Genomic DNA, 14,732 nt, shown 5'->3' with positions numbered 1-14,732 from the left:
AGCTGACCGTACCTGAGGCTGCATGGGCACCACAGCCTCACACCCCATCAGGATACAGGAGGCACACGAGTGAGTTGTGGGCCAGGCCACCTCCCGCTGCCAGCTTCCTGCTGATCCACCCAGAGAATGCCCTTGTCCAGCCGAGCTTGCCGGCCTCACCTGGACGTGCAGTTCTGTGAAAATGGTGTGTAGCTGCATTTGGGGGACGGGGGTGTTGGTAATGACTGACACTTCCAGGATCTGCCTCAAGACCTGCAGTGGATAGGCAAATGGTGGCAGGTGGCCTTCTACCAACTCAAGGTCAAACTCTAGACCCTTGCTACTCACGGGCCCACTGACCCACTGAGCATCAGCATTCCCTGGGAGCTGATTAGAAATGCAGACTCTCAGGACCTACCCCAGTCCTGCTGAATCCAAGCCTGCATTTCACCCAGCCCCCAGGTTGTTCCTAACCACAGCAAGGCTTGGGAAGTGCTGCACTAGGCCGCTGAGTGTGGCATTCAAGGCCTCCTTCACCTAAAAGTGAATCCCATTCTTTAGCCAGAATGATCTACAAATGGCTCCTAAATCAGTCACATCCCTTTCCACTCCTTGCTTTAAGAGCTGAGACCCACACCCTGCTTATAGATGAGTGATCCCTTTACATGGGCACCAGCTCCAGCCACAGTCCACTCGGAACACTGCAATGGCTCCATCTCACACATCTCACCCCTTTACCAAGGCTGTCTTGAGTTGACTGGTGTCCTTCCCAAATTCAGGCTTGCTCAGAATCTGAGAATGTGACCTTATTTGGAAATAGGGTCTTTGTGATGGAATTAGTTCAGGATCTCGAGGTGAGATCATCCTGGATTTTGGGTAGGTGTCCTTGTAAGAAGAGGACACAGAGGGACACACAGGGAAAGGCCACGCAACGAGGAAGGGAGAGATCGGAGTGATGCCGCCACTGTCACAGAACACGTGGGGCCACCAGAAGCTGGAAGAGGCAAGAGAGCTTGCTTCCTTAGAGCCTTCAGAAGGAGCACAGCCCTGCCAACACCCTGAGTTTGGACTCCTGACCTCCAGGTTGTAGAGAGAATACATCTCTGTTGTTTCAAGCTACCCATGTGTGGTTCTTTGTTACAGCAACCCTAACAAACTAATGCAAAGGCCACAGCCTCACTGCAGCCTCCGAGGGACCAGGACCTGGTCCCTTCCACCTGGAAGGGCAGTGTTCATTTCCCACGAGTCCCATGGGTGCCAGGCTCCACACGCCTCCCTCTCACGGCACAGATGTCGGGTTGCTGACACAGTGTCAAAATATCTGACATCCCCCCGGCTCCTACTCATCCCCCTTAAACACTTGGGAGCCCCCAATTCCCTAAGCCTCCTGCCCAGAGCCGTGGCTGCCTGGCCACTCACCTGTGTGATGAAGAGCGCCTCCAGGCCGCCCTGGTACTCTGCCAGCAGCAGGGGGATGTAGTCGTAGACCTGCTCCCGCAGGTCATCGTTGGGCAGAAGGAGGCCGAGCATGGGCTTCAGGGACTTGATCACCCCCAGCTTCACCTGCCACCGGAAACCAGCTCTGGGACTCATTGTCTCACCACCCTCCAGCAAGGCCAGTGACCTCAGCCCCAGTCACAGAATCCAAGGACACAGGACAGAAGGGGCCTCAGAAGCAGAGCAAGGTCTTTCCTGCACAGGCGACCAGGTTTGAGTCCCTCCCACTTAGCAGCCACATGACCTTGAGCAGGTACTTAACCTCTCTGTGCCTGAGTTTTCTCATTTGTCAACTAGTCCTATATCACAGAGTGGGTGTGAAAATTGCTCCCATGGTAGAGTGCCCAGCAGGTCACAAGTGCTCTCAGGATTATCACCAACCTTCATCAAGGCTGGTCTCATGAATGAGGCCCCTAGGTCCCAGCCGTTCAGCATCCATGAGTTCCCCGGCTCTGCCATGACTCAGGTCACTGCCTGCTAGGGTCCTGGGAGTAAGTCTGGACCCAATGGTCTCTCAGCACCTCCCGGCCCCACAGGCTGGGGAGCTGTGGCCTGGGGACCACCAGGCCCTCCTAAGAGGGGTGCATCTCACCTCGGGGTTGTGGTGCCTCAGCCACACTGTCACGAAGTAGCGATACATGGGGAACACCTTCAGGGCAAACTGCTCCTCGGTCATCACGGGGTACACGCTCTCCTCCAGGTGCTTCAGATAAAACTGCACCGTCTCACAGAAGGTCTCCATGGCTACCAACGGCAACAGGGGAATGCACTTGGCGCCAGAGAGGCTGGAAGCAGAACCAAGCCTTCCCAGCCCAGCTTCCCGAGAGGAGGTGCTCATGCCTTGCCATAGTGAGCAGGCTGCACCCTGCCCTTCCAACCCCCCACAGCACCTTCATTTTTACCCTGCATGCCTGTGTGTGAGAGAACTGAGCACTCAGGGGTGTCTGGGTCCCTCTCCTTCAAGGACACAGATGGGGTCAAGGGCGAGGCCTGGAGTATGACCCTGCCCACAACCTGGGGATTCCAGGTCAGAGGGCAGTGAACAGTGAACACATGTGGCCCTCTTTTTCTCAGGCACTGGGGCTTTTTATAGGCCCACAAGAACATTAAGTAATCAACATCTGGGGCAAGGTGATCAGATTGAAATAGCATCTAAGACCAGCCCCCGTCAAACTCCACATGGAGCTGTTTTCCCCAGTCTCCCTCTCCTGTGAATGCTCATTGCTGTTCTGTGGTCTCGTGAAGTGCTTAACTACAAAGCAAGCTAAATGGAGTCACAGTAGCAGCTTCTTCCCTCTAAGCCAGGATCTTCTAAAAGGCCCCCACCGTGTCTCAGCCTCTTGTGCCCTAGGCAGTCAATCAGAGGCCACACGAAGTAAAAGATTAAGCAAACTTCTTTGGAGAACAAATGAACAGTGCACCTCTTTTTCAACAACCCCTCCATCTGCTCCTTACCCAGCAGTCTCCCTCCGGCGCCCTGATCGAGCCAGACCTGCAGGCCCAAGTGGGAAACTCACCACCGCAGATCGCCTGGCGTATCTTGGCTTCATTGGCAAGTCTCAGCATGGTGAATATGGTAGCCAGGGTGATGCCCATGTATGGCATGAACTCAAACACTGTGAGGTTGTGAGGGATGATTAAAGGGAGTTGGGGCTGGGGACGAGCAGGGAGAAGGCAGAGAGGACAACCCTGCTGCCCTCCACCTCCAACCCCTGATAGTCCAGAGCTGGCTTAGCCCTCTGCCCTGGCTGGGGCTCAGGAAATAGTCTGGGAGTCAGAAAAGCATTAAAAAATGAGCTAGAAGGCTGGGCATGGTGGCTCACGCCTGTAATCCCAGCACTTCGGGAGGCCGAGGTGGGGGGATCACGAGGTCAGGAGATCGAGACCATCCTGGCTAACACGGTTGAAACCCCATCTCTACTAAAAATACAAAAAATTAGCCGGGTGTAGTGGCGGGCGCCTGTAGTCCCAGCTACTCGGGAGGCTGAGGTAGGAGAATGGTGTGAACCCAGGAGGCAGAGCTTGCAGTGAGCCGAGATTGTGCCACTGCACTCCAGCCTGGGTGACAGAGCGAGACTCCATCTCAAAAAAAAAAAAAAAAAAAAAAGTGAGCTACAAGTGAGCTAGGAGCAGGTGACACAGGAAGAAAGCCAGGCAAAAGGGGAGAAAAGGGAAGAAGGGAGAGGACCAGGAGAAGGAAGAGGTCCGAGAGAGGGAGGGAAGAGAGGACAGAGGAGCCCCAGGGAAGTGGGGGCAAGAAGCAGAAAGAAGCAGCTCCCAGAGTGCGTCCGTCCTCCCGGACGCAGGCCAGCCTCCTTCAGGGGTCCCACAAACGTTCTTGGGCGAACACAGAAGCAGGGAGACAGCAGGTGAGAGCAAGGAACTGAGAGAAGGCACGAGGCCAGCAGAGAAAAAGAGCAGATGGAGGAAGGAAGGGAGCCGTAACAGGCCACCCTGCGATAGGAGGCAGGCCCCTCCACTCCACCACCCTGAGTGCGCCCCCATCTTCAGACTTCATAATAATCCCCCTCTCTGCTGTCCCTTGTCCTCTTTCCAGGCCTGCCTTCCCTTCCTCCCCTCCCACTCCATCCAGGCCTTTATCCCCAGCAAGCCGTGAAGCTCTTCCACCTCCCGCCTTCTCCAGCCTTATCTCACTGGACCCCTTGGCAGGATGGGCATCACGGGGGCCTCCACCCCTTGAGATTGTTCTCCCTGTGCCAGGCCTCACATTCCACGCTGTCTCTTACAGCTCCTCCCGAGCCTTGCCAATGCCAGGACCCCTCCAGGCGGGGTCCTCTCTCTACTTTCACTCCCGGGTATCAATGGCTTTGATCATCACCTACACTCTGAGGTCACTAAGAACCAAAGCCAAGCCCAGACCTGCCCTCTGAACTCCGCACCACAAATCAACTGCCCCCTCCACCTCTCCCCTGGGGGCTCCCACAGGCAACATGAGCTCCACACACAGCAAGAGGTTCTTCACTTGAGCTCCCAACTCTCAGTGCTTCTAGCTTGGTAAAGGAGGCCAACACGCTCCCAGTGGCTTGCTGCCTCTGCTCCTTCCCCCTTCCTCAGCAGGTCCCGTCTCAGAGCCCCTTCCCACCTGTCACCCCTCACCACGTGCTTCCCAGCCCAGCCACCATCACAAGTACCCACCTCCTAGTCCCTCTCCATCCAGGCAACAGTCAGAAAGGCCTTCCCACAACCTGCATTCACCAGGCAACCCTGCAGCTTAACGTCCTTCTATAGCTTCCTAGTGCCCCAGGTGACGTCCCCAAGGCCCTGCCTGACTCTCCCCCTCATCTCTCTCTCACTCCTTAACTCCAGCCACAGCCACTTCTCAACTCTTCAGAGAATCCAAGCCCTTCTGTGCCCCAGAGCCTCTGCAATGTTCTCTCCGTGTGGAAGGCTCTCCCCATCCCATGCTTCACACGGATGTCCTCCTCTCTGCCTTCAGGTCTTAGCTGAAATATCGCTACCTCAACAAGGGCTGCAGAGATGGGGTCCCCTCCATTGGCCAGATCTCAAACGCCCATTTGGCTGCTCTCTTCATACACGTCACCTCCCGTTATAAACGTCTATTTCCTTGTTTGCCTGTTGGTCCCTTCTGAGCACAGGAGCCATGTGTGTCTTATTTATTGTAGTGGCCAGGTACCCGCCACAAGGCCTGCATGGAGTAGGAGCTCAGTGCATGCTTCTGGGTGAAAGGAAGGGAGGGAGGATGGAGAAGGAAGGAAGGAAGGAAGGGAGGGAGGGAGGGAGGGAGGGGGGGAAGGGGAAGGGGAAGGAGGGAGGGAGGGAGGGAGGAAGGAAGGAAGGAAGGGAGGGAGGGAGGGAGGGAGGGAGGGAGGGGGGGAAGGGGAAGGAGGGAGGGAGGGAGGAAGGAAGGAAGGAAGGAGAAAAAGAAAGGGGGAGGGAGGGGAAAGAGTAAGCAAGGCAGGCAATTAAAAAGGAAAGGAAGGAGGAAGGAAGGAAGGAAATTGAAAAAGAAAGAGATGGAAAGACAGAACAATGCAGGTGGAGGGGAGACAGGAGAGAGAGGGGAAGAAGGATGAGAGGCAGAAACACGCAGAAAGGGAGGGAAGGAAGGAAGGAAGGAGAGAAGAAAAGAGGGTAGGAAAGAAGGGTGGGAAGGAGGAAGGGATGGAGGAAGGGAGGAAGGAAGAGAGGAAGGAAGGGAGGGATGAAGGAAGGAAGGAGAAAAAGAAAGAGGGAAGGGAAGGAGTAAGTAAGGCAGGCAATAAAAAAGGAAAGGAAGGAAGGAGGGAGGGAGGGAGGGAGGAAGGAAGGAGAGAAGGAAACAAGGAAGGAAGGGAGGGAGGGAGGAACGAAGGAGAGAAGAAAGGGGACAAAGGGAGGGTGGGAGGGAGGAAGGGAGGGACGAAGGAAGGAAGGAGAAAAAGAAAGGGGGAGGGAGGGGAAGGAGTAAGTCAGGCAGGCAATAAAAAAGGAAACGAAAGAGGAAGGAAGGAAGGAAGGAAGGAAATTAAAAAAGAAAGAGAGATGGAAAGACAGAACAATGCAGGCTGAGGGGAGACAGGAGAGAGGGGGAGGAAGGATGAGAGACAGAACACACAGAATCTTAACAGCTAAGAGACAAAAGGACTGCAGAGACAAAATGAATAAATTTTAGAGGGAAAAAGAGAGAAATGAAAGGGAAGGGGAAGAGGTGAACATAGGGACAGATGGAAGGGGCAGAGAGAGGCAGAGACCAGGAAGGCACACTGGGCCAGGCTGAGGGCCCTCCAACCCCTACCATTGCCATTGGCCAGCTTGGCCAGTGTGATGATGACAAATTCATCAGTGAGGTTGAGGGGCTTGAGGTGGTGCTGCAGCTCATACATGACCAAGCTGAAGTGCTTTTGGGACAGAGCCAGCAGTGTGTCGCTGGCCACCTCTGCCTTCATATAGCCCTCCATCTGCAGGGGACAGGAGAGGGACATATGGCACCACCACCAGCCGGGCCTCCATGAAAACCCTTCTACCCCAGGCTCTCTCCAACCAGCCTGGCTCCCTTGGGCTCAGCCTTACCCCTGCTCCAAGAGGTAACTGCACAGGGCTGTGGGCATCCTGGGCCAGGCCCCCAGTGGCCCAGCTCCTGGGCTGGCAGAGGGAAGGCACCGATGGAGCTTGGGGTCCTACCTCTGGGATCTCCCTCATCTCCTTGGAGGCAATGGCCACCAGCCTCTGCACGCACTGCTCCTCCAGCTCCCCCTCCTGCTGGATGATCTCCTGGAGGATGTTGTAAATGTTGACCTTGCGCTGGCTGGATATCTGGGAAACAAGTATGGTGGGTGGAATGGACCTCACCCTGCCCCCGGCACAAGTCCACCTCTCTCTCCCACTGTCCTCCTTCCCTACACCCAAACCACCAGCCTCCAAACACACAAATCTTAGATCCCCATTCCTCCATGTCTAAATCCTCCTGCTTCCCTTCTCCTGCCCTTCTCATCCCACTGGCCCTATCAGTATGACTTGCGTATCTGTATTCCTGCCCCTGATTTCAGTAAATATCTGGCAAGGCAGGTGTTAAGTGATCAACACACAAGGTTCTCTATGCATGGGGCATTGGCCATCTTGAAAGCCCAAAGAAGGCAGGCTCACCTTGCCTTTGGCCTATTGAGGGAGTCTGTGGGCCCAGGAAAATTGCCTCTTACTCTCTTCCAATTCCTGCATGATAGCGCTTATCATCACTGAAAATGACCTGGTTTAGGATGGGATTGGGCAGATAGATTGCACATCCCAGATCACACCTGGAGGGTCGTATTTGAGAATACTTTTAATCAGGCATGACAAGTCACTTTCATTCAACGTGATCAAGTGGGATTCATCCCAAGGATGTAAGGATGGTCCAATACACGCAAATCAATAAATGTGATACATCACATTAACAGAGCCAAGAACAACAGTCACATGATCATTTCAATATATGGTAAAAAAAGTATTTGATAAATTCAGCAGCCCTTTATGATCTTTTTAAAAACTCAACAAGCTGGGTATAGAAAGAGCATACCTCATGATAATAAAAGCCATATATGACAAACCCACAGCTAACATTGTACCAGATGGAAGAAATCGAAAGCCTTTCCTCTAAAATCTGGAACAAGACAAAAATGCCCACTTTTGCCACTGCTCTTCAACATAATACTGGAAGTCCTGGCCAGAGCAATTAGGCAAGAGAAAGAAACAAAGGGCATACAAAATAGGAAGAAGTCAAATTATCTTTGTTCACAGATGACACAATCTCATACTAGAAAAATACAAAGACTCCATCCAAAACTGTTAGAACTGATAAATAAATTTAGTTAAGTTGCAGATTACAAAATTGACATACAAAAATCAGTAACATTAGTATATGCCAAATGGCAAACAACAGAACACTTCACCCAATTTGAAAAAGAAACCAAGAAATCCATTTCATTTACAATAGCTACAAAAATATAAAATACCAAGGAATAAATTTAACCAAAGAAGTGAAAGATCTATGCAAGGGAAACTATAAAACACTGATGAAAAGAATTGAAGAAGACGCCAAAAAATGGAAAGCTATTTCATGCTCACTGATAGAAAAATTAATATTATCAAAATGACAATACTACCAGAAGCAATTTAGAGATTCATTGAAATCTCTATAAAAATACCAATGACATTCTTTATAGACAATTTTTACAGAGAACCATAAGACTCCAAACAGACAAACCAATCCTGAGCAAAAAGAGTAAAGCTGGAGGCATCATACTACCTGACTTCAAAATGTACTTTAAAGCCATAGTAACCAAAATAGCATGGTACTGGCATAAAAACATGCACATAGACCAATGGAACAGAATAGAGAGCCCAGATGTCAATCCATGCATTTACAGTCAACTCATTTTTGACAAAGGTGCTAGGCACATACAATGGTGAAAGGACAGTCTCTTCAATAAATGGTGCTGGGAAAACTGGATAACCATATGCAGAAGAATGAAACTAACCCCCTATCTCTCACCATATGCAAAAATCAAATCAAAATGGATTAAAGACTTAAATCCAAGACCTGAAACTATGAAACTACTAGAAAATAATCATTAGGGAAATGCTCCAGGAAATTGGTTTGCACAAAGATTTTTTTGTGTAAGACCTCAAAAGCACAGGCAACAAAAGCAAAAATAGACAAATGGGATTATGTCAAGCAAAAAACTTATGCACAGCAAAGGAAACAGTGAACAAAGTGAAGAGACAACCCACAGAATAGGAGAATATCTCTCCATCCTACAAGGGATTAATAACCAGAATATACAAGGAGCTCAAACAACTCAATAGCAAAAAAAAAAAAAAAAAAAAAAAAAAAAATCCAATTTAAAAATGGGCAAAAGATCTGAACAGACATTTCTCAAAAGAAGGCATACAAGTGGCCAACAGGGATATAAAAAACGCTCAACCTCACTAATCATCAGAGAAATGCAAATCAAAACCACAATGAGATATTATTTCGCTCCAGTTAAAAAGGCTTTTATCCAAAATATAGAAAATAACAGATGCTAGCAAGGATGTGGAGAAAGGGGAAACCTCACACATTGTTGGTAAGACTATAAATTAGTACAGCCATTATGGAAAGCTCTATGGAGGTTTCTCAAAAAAAGTAAAACTAGAATTACCATATGATCCAGCAATTCTACTACTGGGTGTGTATCCAAAAGAAAGGAAGTCAATGTATCGAAGAGATATCTGCATTTTCATGTTTATTGCAATACTATTCACAATAGCCAAGATATGGAATCAACCTAAGTACCCATCAATGGATGAAGGGATAAAGAAAATGTGGTATATATAGACAACGGAATATTATTCAACCATAAAAAAGAAAGAAACCCTGTCATTTACAGTAACATGAATAAAACTGGAGGACATTATGTCAAGTGAAATGAGTCAGGCACAGATAGATAAATACCACATGTTCTCACTCATATATGGGAGCTATAAAAATGGTGAGCTCATAGAAGTCAAGAATAGAATTTCGGTATTAGGGTATGGGAAAGGTAAGGGCAGGGGAGGATAGGGAGAAGTTGATTAAAAGATACAAAATTACAGCAGGAGAGAAGGAATAAGTTCTTGTGTTCTATAGCACTGTAGGTTATGAATGATTATGTAGGTTATGAATGATTATAGCACTGTAGGTTATGAATGATTATGTAGGTTATGAATGATTATAGCACTGTAGGTTATGAATGATTATGTAGGTTATGAATGATTATAGCACTGTAGGTTATGAATCAAGGTTAACAATGATTGACTGTATATTTTCAAAAAACTAGGAGAAACAGTTTTGAATGCTTGCAACACAAAGAAATGATAGATGTTTGCAGTGTTGGATATACTAATTACCCTGATTCGGTCATTACACATTGTATATATGTTTTGAAATATCACTTTGTATTCTATAAATATGTACAATTGTTATGTGTCAACTAAAAATAAAAGGGGGAAAATGCAAATGCAAATCCAAATCCAACAAAAATAATAAAGCTTTTTAAAAATAAGCTCCTCTGCTCATAGCACCCCTTTGCTACCTACTCCAAGCAAAAGGGTAGTCTAAAATCCAACAGTTCTCAAAGTATGCTCTCCAGATGAGCCTTGGCATCACCTGGGAACTTGTTAGAAATGCTGATTCTCAGGCTCCACCCCAGACTTACTCAATCAGAAACTCTGGGGGTGGTGCCCAGCAAGGTTTGGATCAGCTCTGTTCCAAACCCTTGTCTAGTCCAAAACCTTGTCTGGTACCAGGTGATGCAAACCTTGTCTGTACAAGCCCACCAGGTCCCCTGGTTGCACTTTGTATCACTCCCTCCAACATCCTCTACCCCAGCCCCTTAACCCAGCTAAGCATCTCCCCACTAGCCAAACATCCCTGGACACTGTGTCTGGTGTATCTTTACTCTCCCATGCCCACTGGCTCAACATCTTTGCAACTCAGCTCATGTGCTCTAGGACAATGGCTCCCAAACCCACTGTGTCAGAAGACAAGGGAACTTTTAAAAATTCTGAACTTCAAAAATTATGAATATCTCAGGTCCCAATTGGTCCTCAAGGAGTAAGCACCTCACAGTCTTGCCCATCTCTGTATCCCAGTACCATACATCACATCTCTGATAGTAACTATGTGCTGGGTGGTGGATGGATGCACACACAGCTAAAGGTGGCTGAGCCCAGTGGGTAAGATGGCCCTACCTCTGGCACCTGCAGGCAGCGGATGAGAGTGTTTATCACCACAGAAGGCTCAGTGGTGGCCTTCTCCGTGATTATCACCGAGGCCAGGGTCTTCCGCATGTCAAGGCCTGCCCCTGTCATGTCCGTCTTTGCTGACTCACTGTCAATGATGTCCAGGAGGTTCAAGACTTGTTGAAAGGTACCTATGAAAACAAAGGCCACCCAGGTGCAGTGTGGAAATGACCATGACAGGAAGTGCCCTTGTGTCCCTGGCCTTGCCGCCACCTGTGCAGCTCCAGCTCTATGTGTGGTATGATGTCCACTGTGCAGATGGAGAAAAGGAGACCTAGGCCGGGGCTGCAGTCAAAGAGTTAGTGTCTGAGATGGGGCAGGAAAGCAGAGATGTGGATGACATTCTTACCGCTGTCATGTAATTCAAGAGGTCCCAGGTCATCTCTTTCCTCTGACACCTCCTCACTAGAGTCTACTGCTGCTTCTGTAGTGGCTTCCGTCATCTCTTCCTCAAGCTCTTTTGAGATCAACAGAATTTGTAAAATACGGGGTACGACACACACCTTATGATGGCCCCAACGACCCATACCCTTCAATAAAGCCATCCCCTTGAGAGTGTGTGGGTAGAACCTGTGATTTCCTTCTAACCAACAGAAAATGGCAAAGGTGATGGGTGACCCTCTCTAGTGGATTACATCATATGGCAAAGATGGTGGGATGTCATTCCCATGATCACACTATACCGCATGAGATTCCCTCTTATCAAATTGAAAAGAAACATTCTACTGGCCTTGAAAAGTAAACAGCCATGATGCAAACTGCCTGTGGTGAGGGCCATGTAGCAAGGAACTGAGGGCCTCAGTCCTACAACCATAAGAAACTGAATTCTCCAATAAGCACATGAGCTTGCAAGAGGAAGCTGAACTCCAGAAAGGACTGCAGTCTCTGAGACCCTAAACAAAGGACCAATGAAAGCCATGCCCAGACTCCTGGCCCATGGAACCGTGAGATAATCAATGGATGTTCTTTTAATCCACTGAGTTTATGATAATTTGTTACACAGCAATAGATAATATCCTTAGTTTAATAGAGCCCTATCTCCCTCTCTTCTAGACACTGATAATTAATGGCTAATGAGAAATCCATATCAGCATCTCTCATAACTCCTTTAAGGGGTTCTCTCAACATCCACAGCTTCTTAAAAATTGAGAAGCACCAACATAGATGTCAAGATGGTGGAATAAAGGCTCTCAGACCCTTTCTCCTCCTGTCCCAAGTTCCTTGATCCTCAAAGATCCATCCCATGGCCCTTTACTATCCCATACTCCCTTTTCCTTTAAAGGATTTTAAAGAGCTACTCTGGGACCTAAATACTGACCTTTCCTTAAGGTCTTCTTCTGGATTAAACAGATATTAACCACAAGAAAAAGCTCTGCTCTTTGCCCAATACACATCAATGGAAATGCAAATGGCAGAATTGGTTATCAAAGTGAGACAGTTGGGCTCTTCAGTCATATTTCTTATAGGAATGGGTCTCCTGGCAGGGTGGGAGGGTTTCACTAGAACTATTACCGTTAGATCCCAGACCCTTGGAACTTTGAGATCCAACTGCCTCCCTGAGTCTCTATCAACCCAGGTCTTTGAAGAGTGCACAGGGCTCTGGGGTGAAAACTCCACATCATGTTGTCATTCAACATTTCTGTTATTCACATGTGTGTGCTGAAGTACAGAGGCCTGTTTGGGAAAGGGAGATGGTAGAAGTGGGGATAGCTTACAACCAAGTCCCAGGGGAACACAGTCATGTGAGCCCTGGGTGGGGAGGTGTGGTGAGGACAGTTGGAGAGGAGAGGAGGGGCAGACTGAGAGGCCTTGGCGAGAGCACTCCTCCTTCCCAGGGACTGGATGACTTGCAGGATAAGAAATTGGATTTCCACTAGCAGAATATTTACAAGATAAAGAACATCAAAGACAGGTAGGAGAGGAGGCACCCTGATTTCCTAAACCAAAAGTGGAGCCCAAAGATGGGCTGTCATTTGTAGCTAGGAGAGATGATCCAGATCATAGGTAGAACAATGAAATATTGGCCTTTGGGAAACCTTTCTATGCACTGCAAGACAGCAGGAACAAAACTCAGAGACATCTAGGGCCAAGGTTGCTTATGTGGAATTTCCACTCCAAGTTTGCCCATCCAGCCAAATGGGAGTTCCTCAGCCTGTGCTTGGACACCTCTAAGACGAGGGAGCTCATTACTCTCAGGACCAGCCTCTTTCTACTTCATGAAATTCAGATGGTTAGAAAATCAGCTTTCTCATCACGCCCAACGTTTCTTCCCCATAAAATTCATGCATTGTTCCTAGTTCTGCACTTGGAGATACATTGATCAACATGAAATAGACACAAGCAGCTATCCCATGCTCCTTCTTTCACAGGAGTGCCCCTCTGCACTACTTCCTCCCACTCCCCACTGAGCCTTCTTTTCCGTTTGAAAGATCACTGAGGTGATGTGGTTGCCAAGTCCATTCCACAGGCCCAGACTGCCTGCCCACTGTGTGCAGCTAAGTATGGCTTTCCATGCTGCAGTGGATATAGGGTAGGTGGAACACATCTCTGTCTTCTGAAGGTCTTCGGACTCAACACATGAAAAGTGATACATTTAGAGCCAGAAGTGAATGTGTCAGCAATTGCTGTGTAACAAACCACCTCAAAACATAATGACTGAAAACAACCAATTATTAAAGTTCACAAGTGTATGAGTCACCTGCATGGGTCTGTGGGTCTGTGCTTTGTCCAGCAAAGCACAACTAGAGTCTCACTCATGCATCTCAGACAGCTAGAGGGCTGGCCATTGGCTCGCTGTTGGCTGAAGTGACTAGGGTGATGGGGACATCGTGCAGCAGGGGTCGCCCAGGCTGTTCTCATAGCAGCTGGGCAGGGTTCTGAGACAGTCAGTGGGAATATGAAGGCTTCTTGAGGCCTAGACTTGAAACCAGTGCTCGTCATCTGCCACATTCTGTCAGGCAAGGCAGGTCACAGGCCAGCCAGGACCCACAGGCTGGAGAAATAGATTCCTCCTTTTCATGAGAAGAGTTGCAAAGTCACATTGTGAAGGATATGGCAATCAGGAGGAATGGTGAAAGGGGTCATTCTTAAATTACACACAGGTTGAGTGTGTAAGCTATGGCCAAAAGTAAGAGGCCCCTGAACATGTTATCTAGAGAGGACATGGAGACAGTGAGACCAGAGAGGAAAAAGTGGCCTCTGCTTGGTTTTCCAAATTGAAAATACTTTTTTTCATGGGGAAACCCTGTCTCTACTAAAAAATACAAAAATTAGCTGGGCGTGGTGGGGTGGCATGTGCCTGTAATCCCAGCTACTCTGGAGGGTAAGGCAGGAAGAATCGCTTGAACCCAGGAGGTGGAGGTTGCAGTGAGCCAAGATCACACCACTGTACTTCAGCCTGGGCAACAGAGCGAGACTCGGTCTCAAAAAACAAAAAAAAAGTAAATACATTTTTTTTTTCTGATTACAACAACAATATTGAACTCACAGTCCACTCACAAAATCAGCTTCTCTTAGATGCTGTCACTCTATGGCACTTTGCACCTCTACTTCTATGGGAACTACCCAGGAAATAAGAAAACACTTTATTTGTAACATCCTGTGAGCTTAAATACACAAAAGGGCCAAGACATAATGTGGGAAAATAGAAATATTGTGCAGAAGCTGACTGTATTAGTCCATTTTCATACTGCTAGGAAGAAATACCCAAGACTGGGTAATTTATAAAGAAAAAGAGGTTTCATGGACTCACAGTTACACATGGCTGTGGAGGCCTCACAATCATGGCAGAAGGTGAAGGAGGAGCAAGGGCACATCTTACATGGTGGCAGGCAAGAGAAAGTATGAGCAAGAGGGGGAAAAACCCCTTATAAAACCATCAGGTCTTGTGAGAACTCACTATCACATAAACAGCATGGAGATAACTGCCCCCATAATTCAAATTACTTCCCACCAGGTCCCTCTAATGACATATGGGGGTAATGGGAATTACAATTCAA

General features: G+C 48.3%; 1 protein-coding gene across 3 annotated transcripts in view; it reads right to left on the bottom strand.

The window, feature by feature from the left end:
* MROH2A (maestro heat like repeat family member 2A) overlaps positions 1-14,732 on the bottom strand; it is a 55,206-nt gene that overhangs the window by 40,347 nt on the left and 127 nt on the right. Inside the window, exons 1-9 of one of the 3 annotated variants that reach the window (XM_063645321.1) lie at positions 12,053-12,204; positions 11,084-11,191; positions 10,684-10,865; positions 6,619-6,750; positions 6,233-6,395; positions 2,994-3,092; positions 2,069-2,220; positions 1,399-1,542; positions 160-252 (exon numbers count right to left, since the gene is read on the bottom strand). In XM_063645321.1, the coding sequence (XP_063501391.1) occupies positions 160-252; positions 1,399-1,542; positions 2,069-2,220; positions 2,994-3,092; positions 6,233-6,395; positions 6,619-6,750; positions 10,684-10,865; positions 11,084-11,191; positions 12,053-12,128 (1,149 nt within the window). In that variant the 5' untranslated portion in view covers positions 12,129-12,204. Of the gene's footprint in view, positions 1-159; positions 253-1,398; positions 1,543-2,068; positions 2,221-2,993; positions 3,093-6,232; positions 6,396-6,618; positions 6,751-10,683; positions 10,866-11,083; positions 11,192-12,052; positions 12,205-14,732 lie in introns of those variants that run through there. The other 2 variants (XM_055291013.2, XM_055291014.2) reach the window with 2 other exon arrangements.

Source organism: Symphalangus syndactylus, chromosome 8 (assembly GCF_028878055.3).
Source record: "Symphalangus syndactylus isolate Jambi chromosome 8, NHGRI_mSymSyn1-v2.1_pri, whole genome shotgun sequence".
In the NCBI taxonomy this organism is placed as follows: Eukaryota; Metazoa; Chordata; class Mammalia; order Primates; family Hylobatidae; genus Symphalangus; species Symphalangus syndactylus.
The sequence above is the reverse complement of the archived record's forward strand: the minus strand, read 5'-3'. Positions and strand labels throughout refer to the sequence as shown.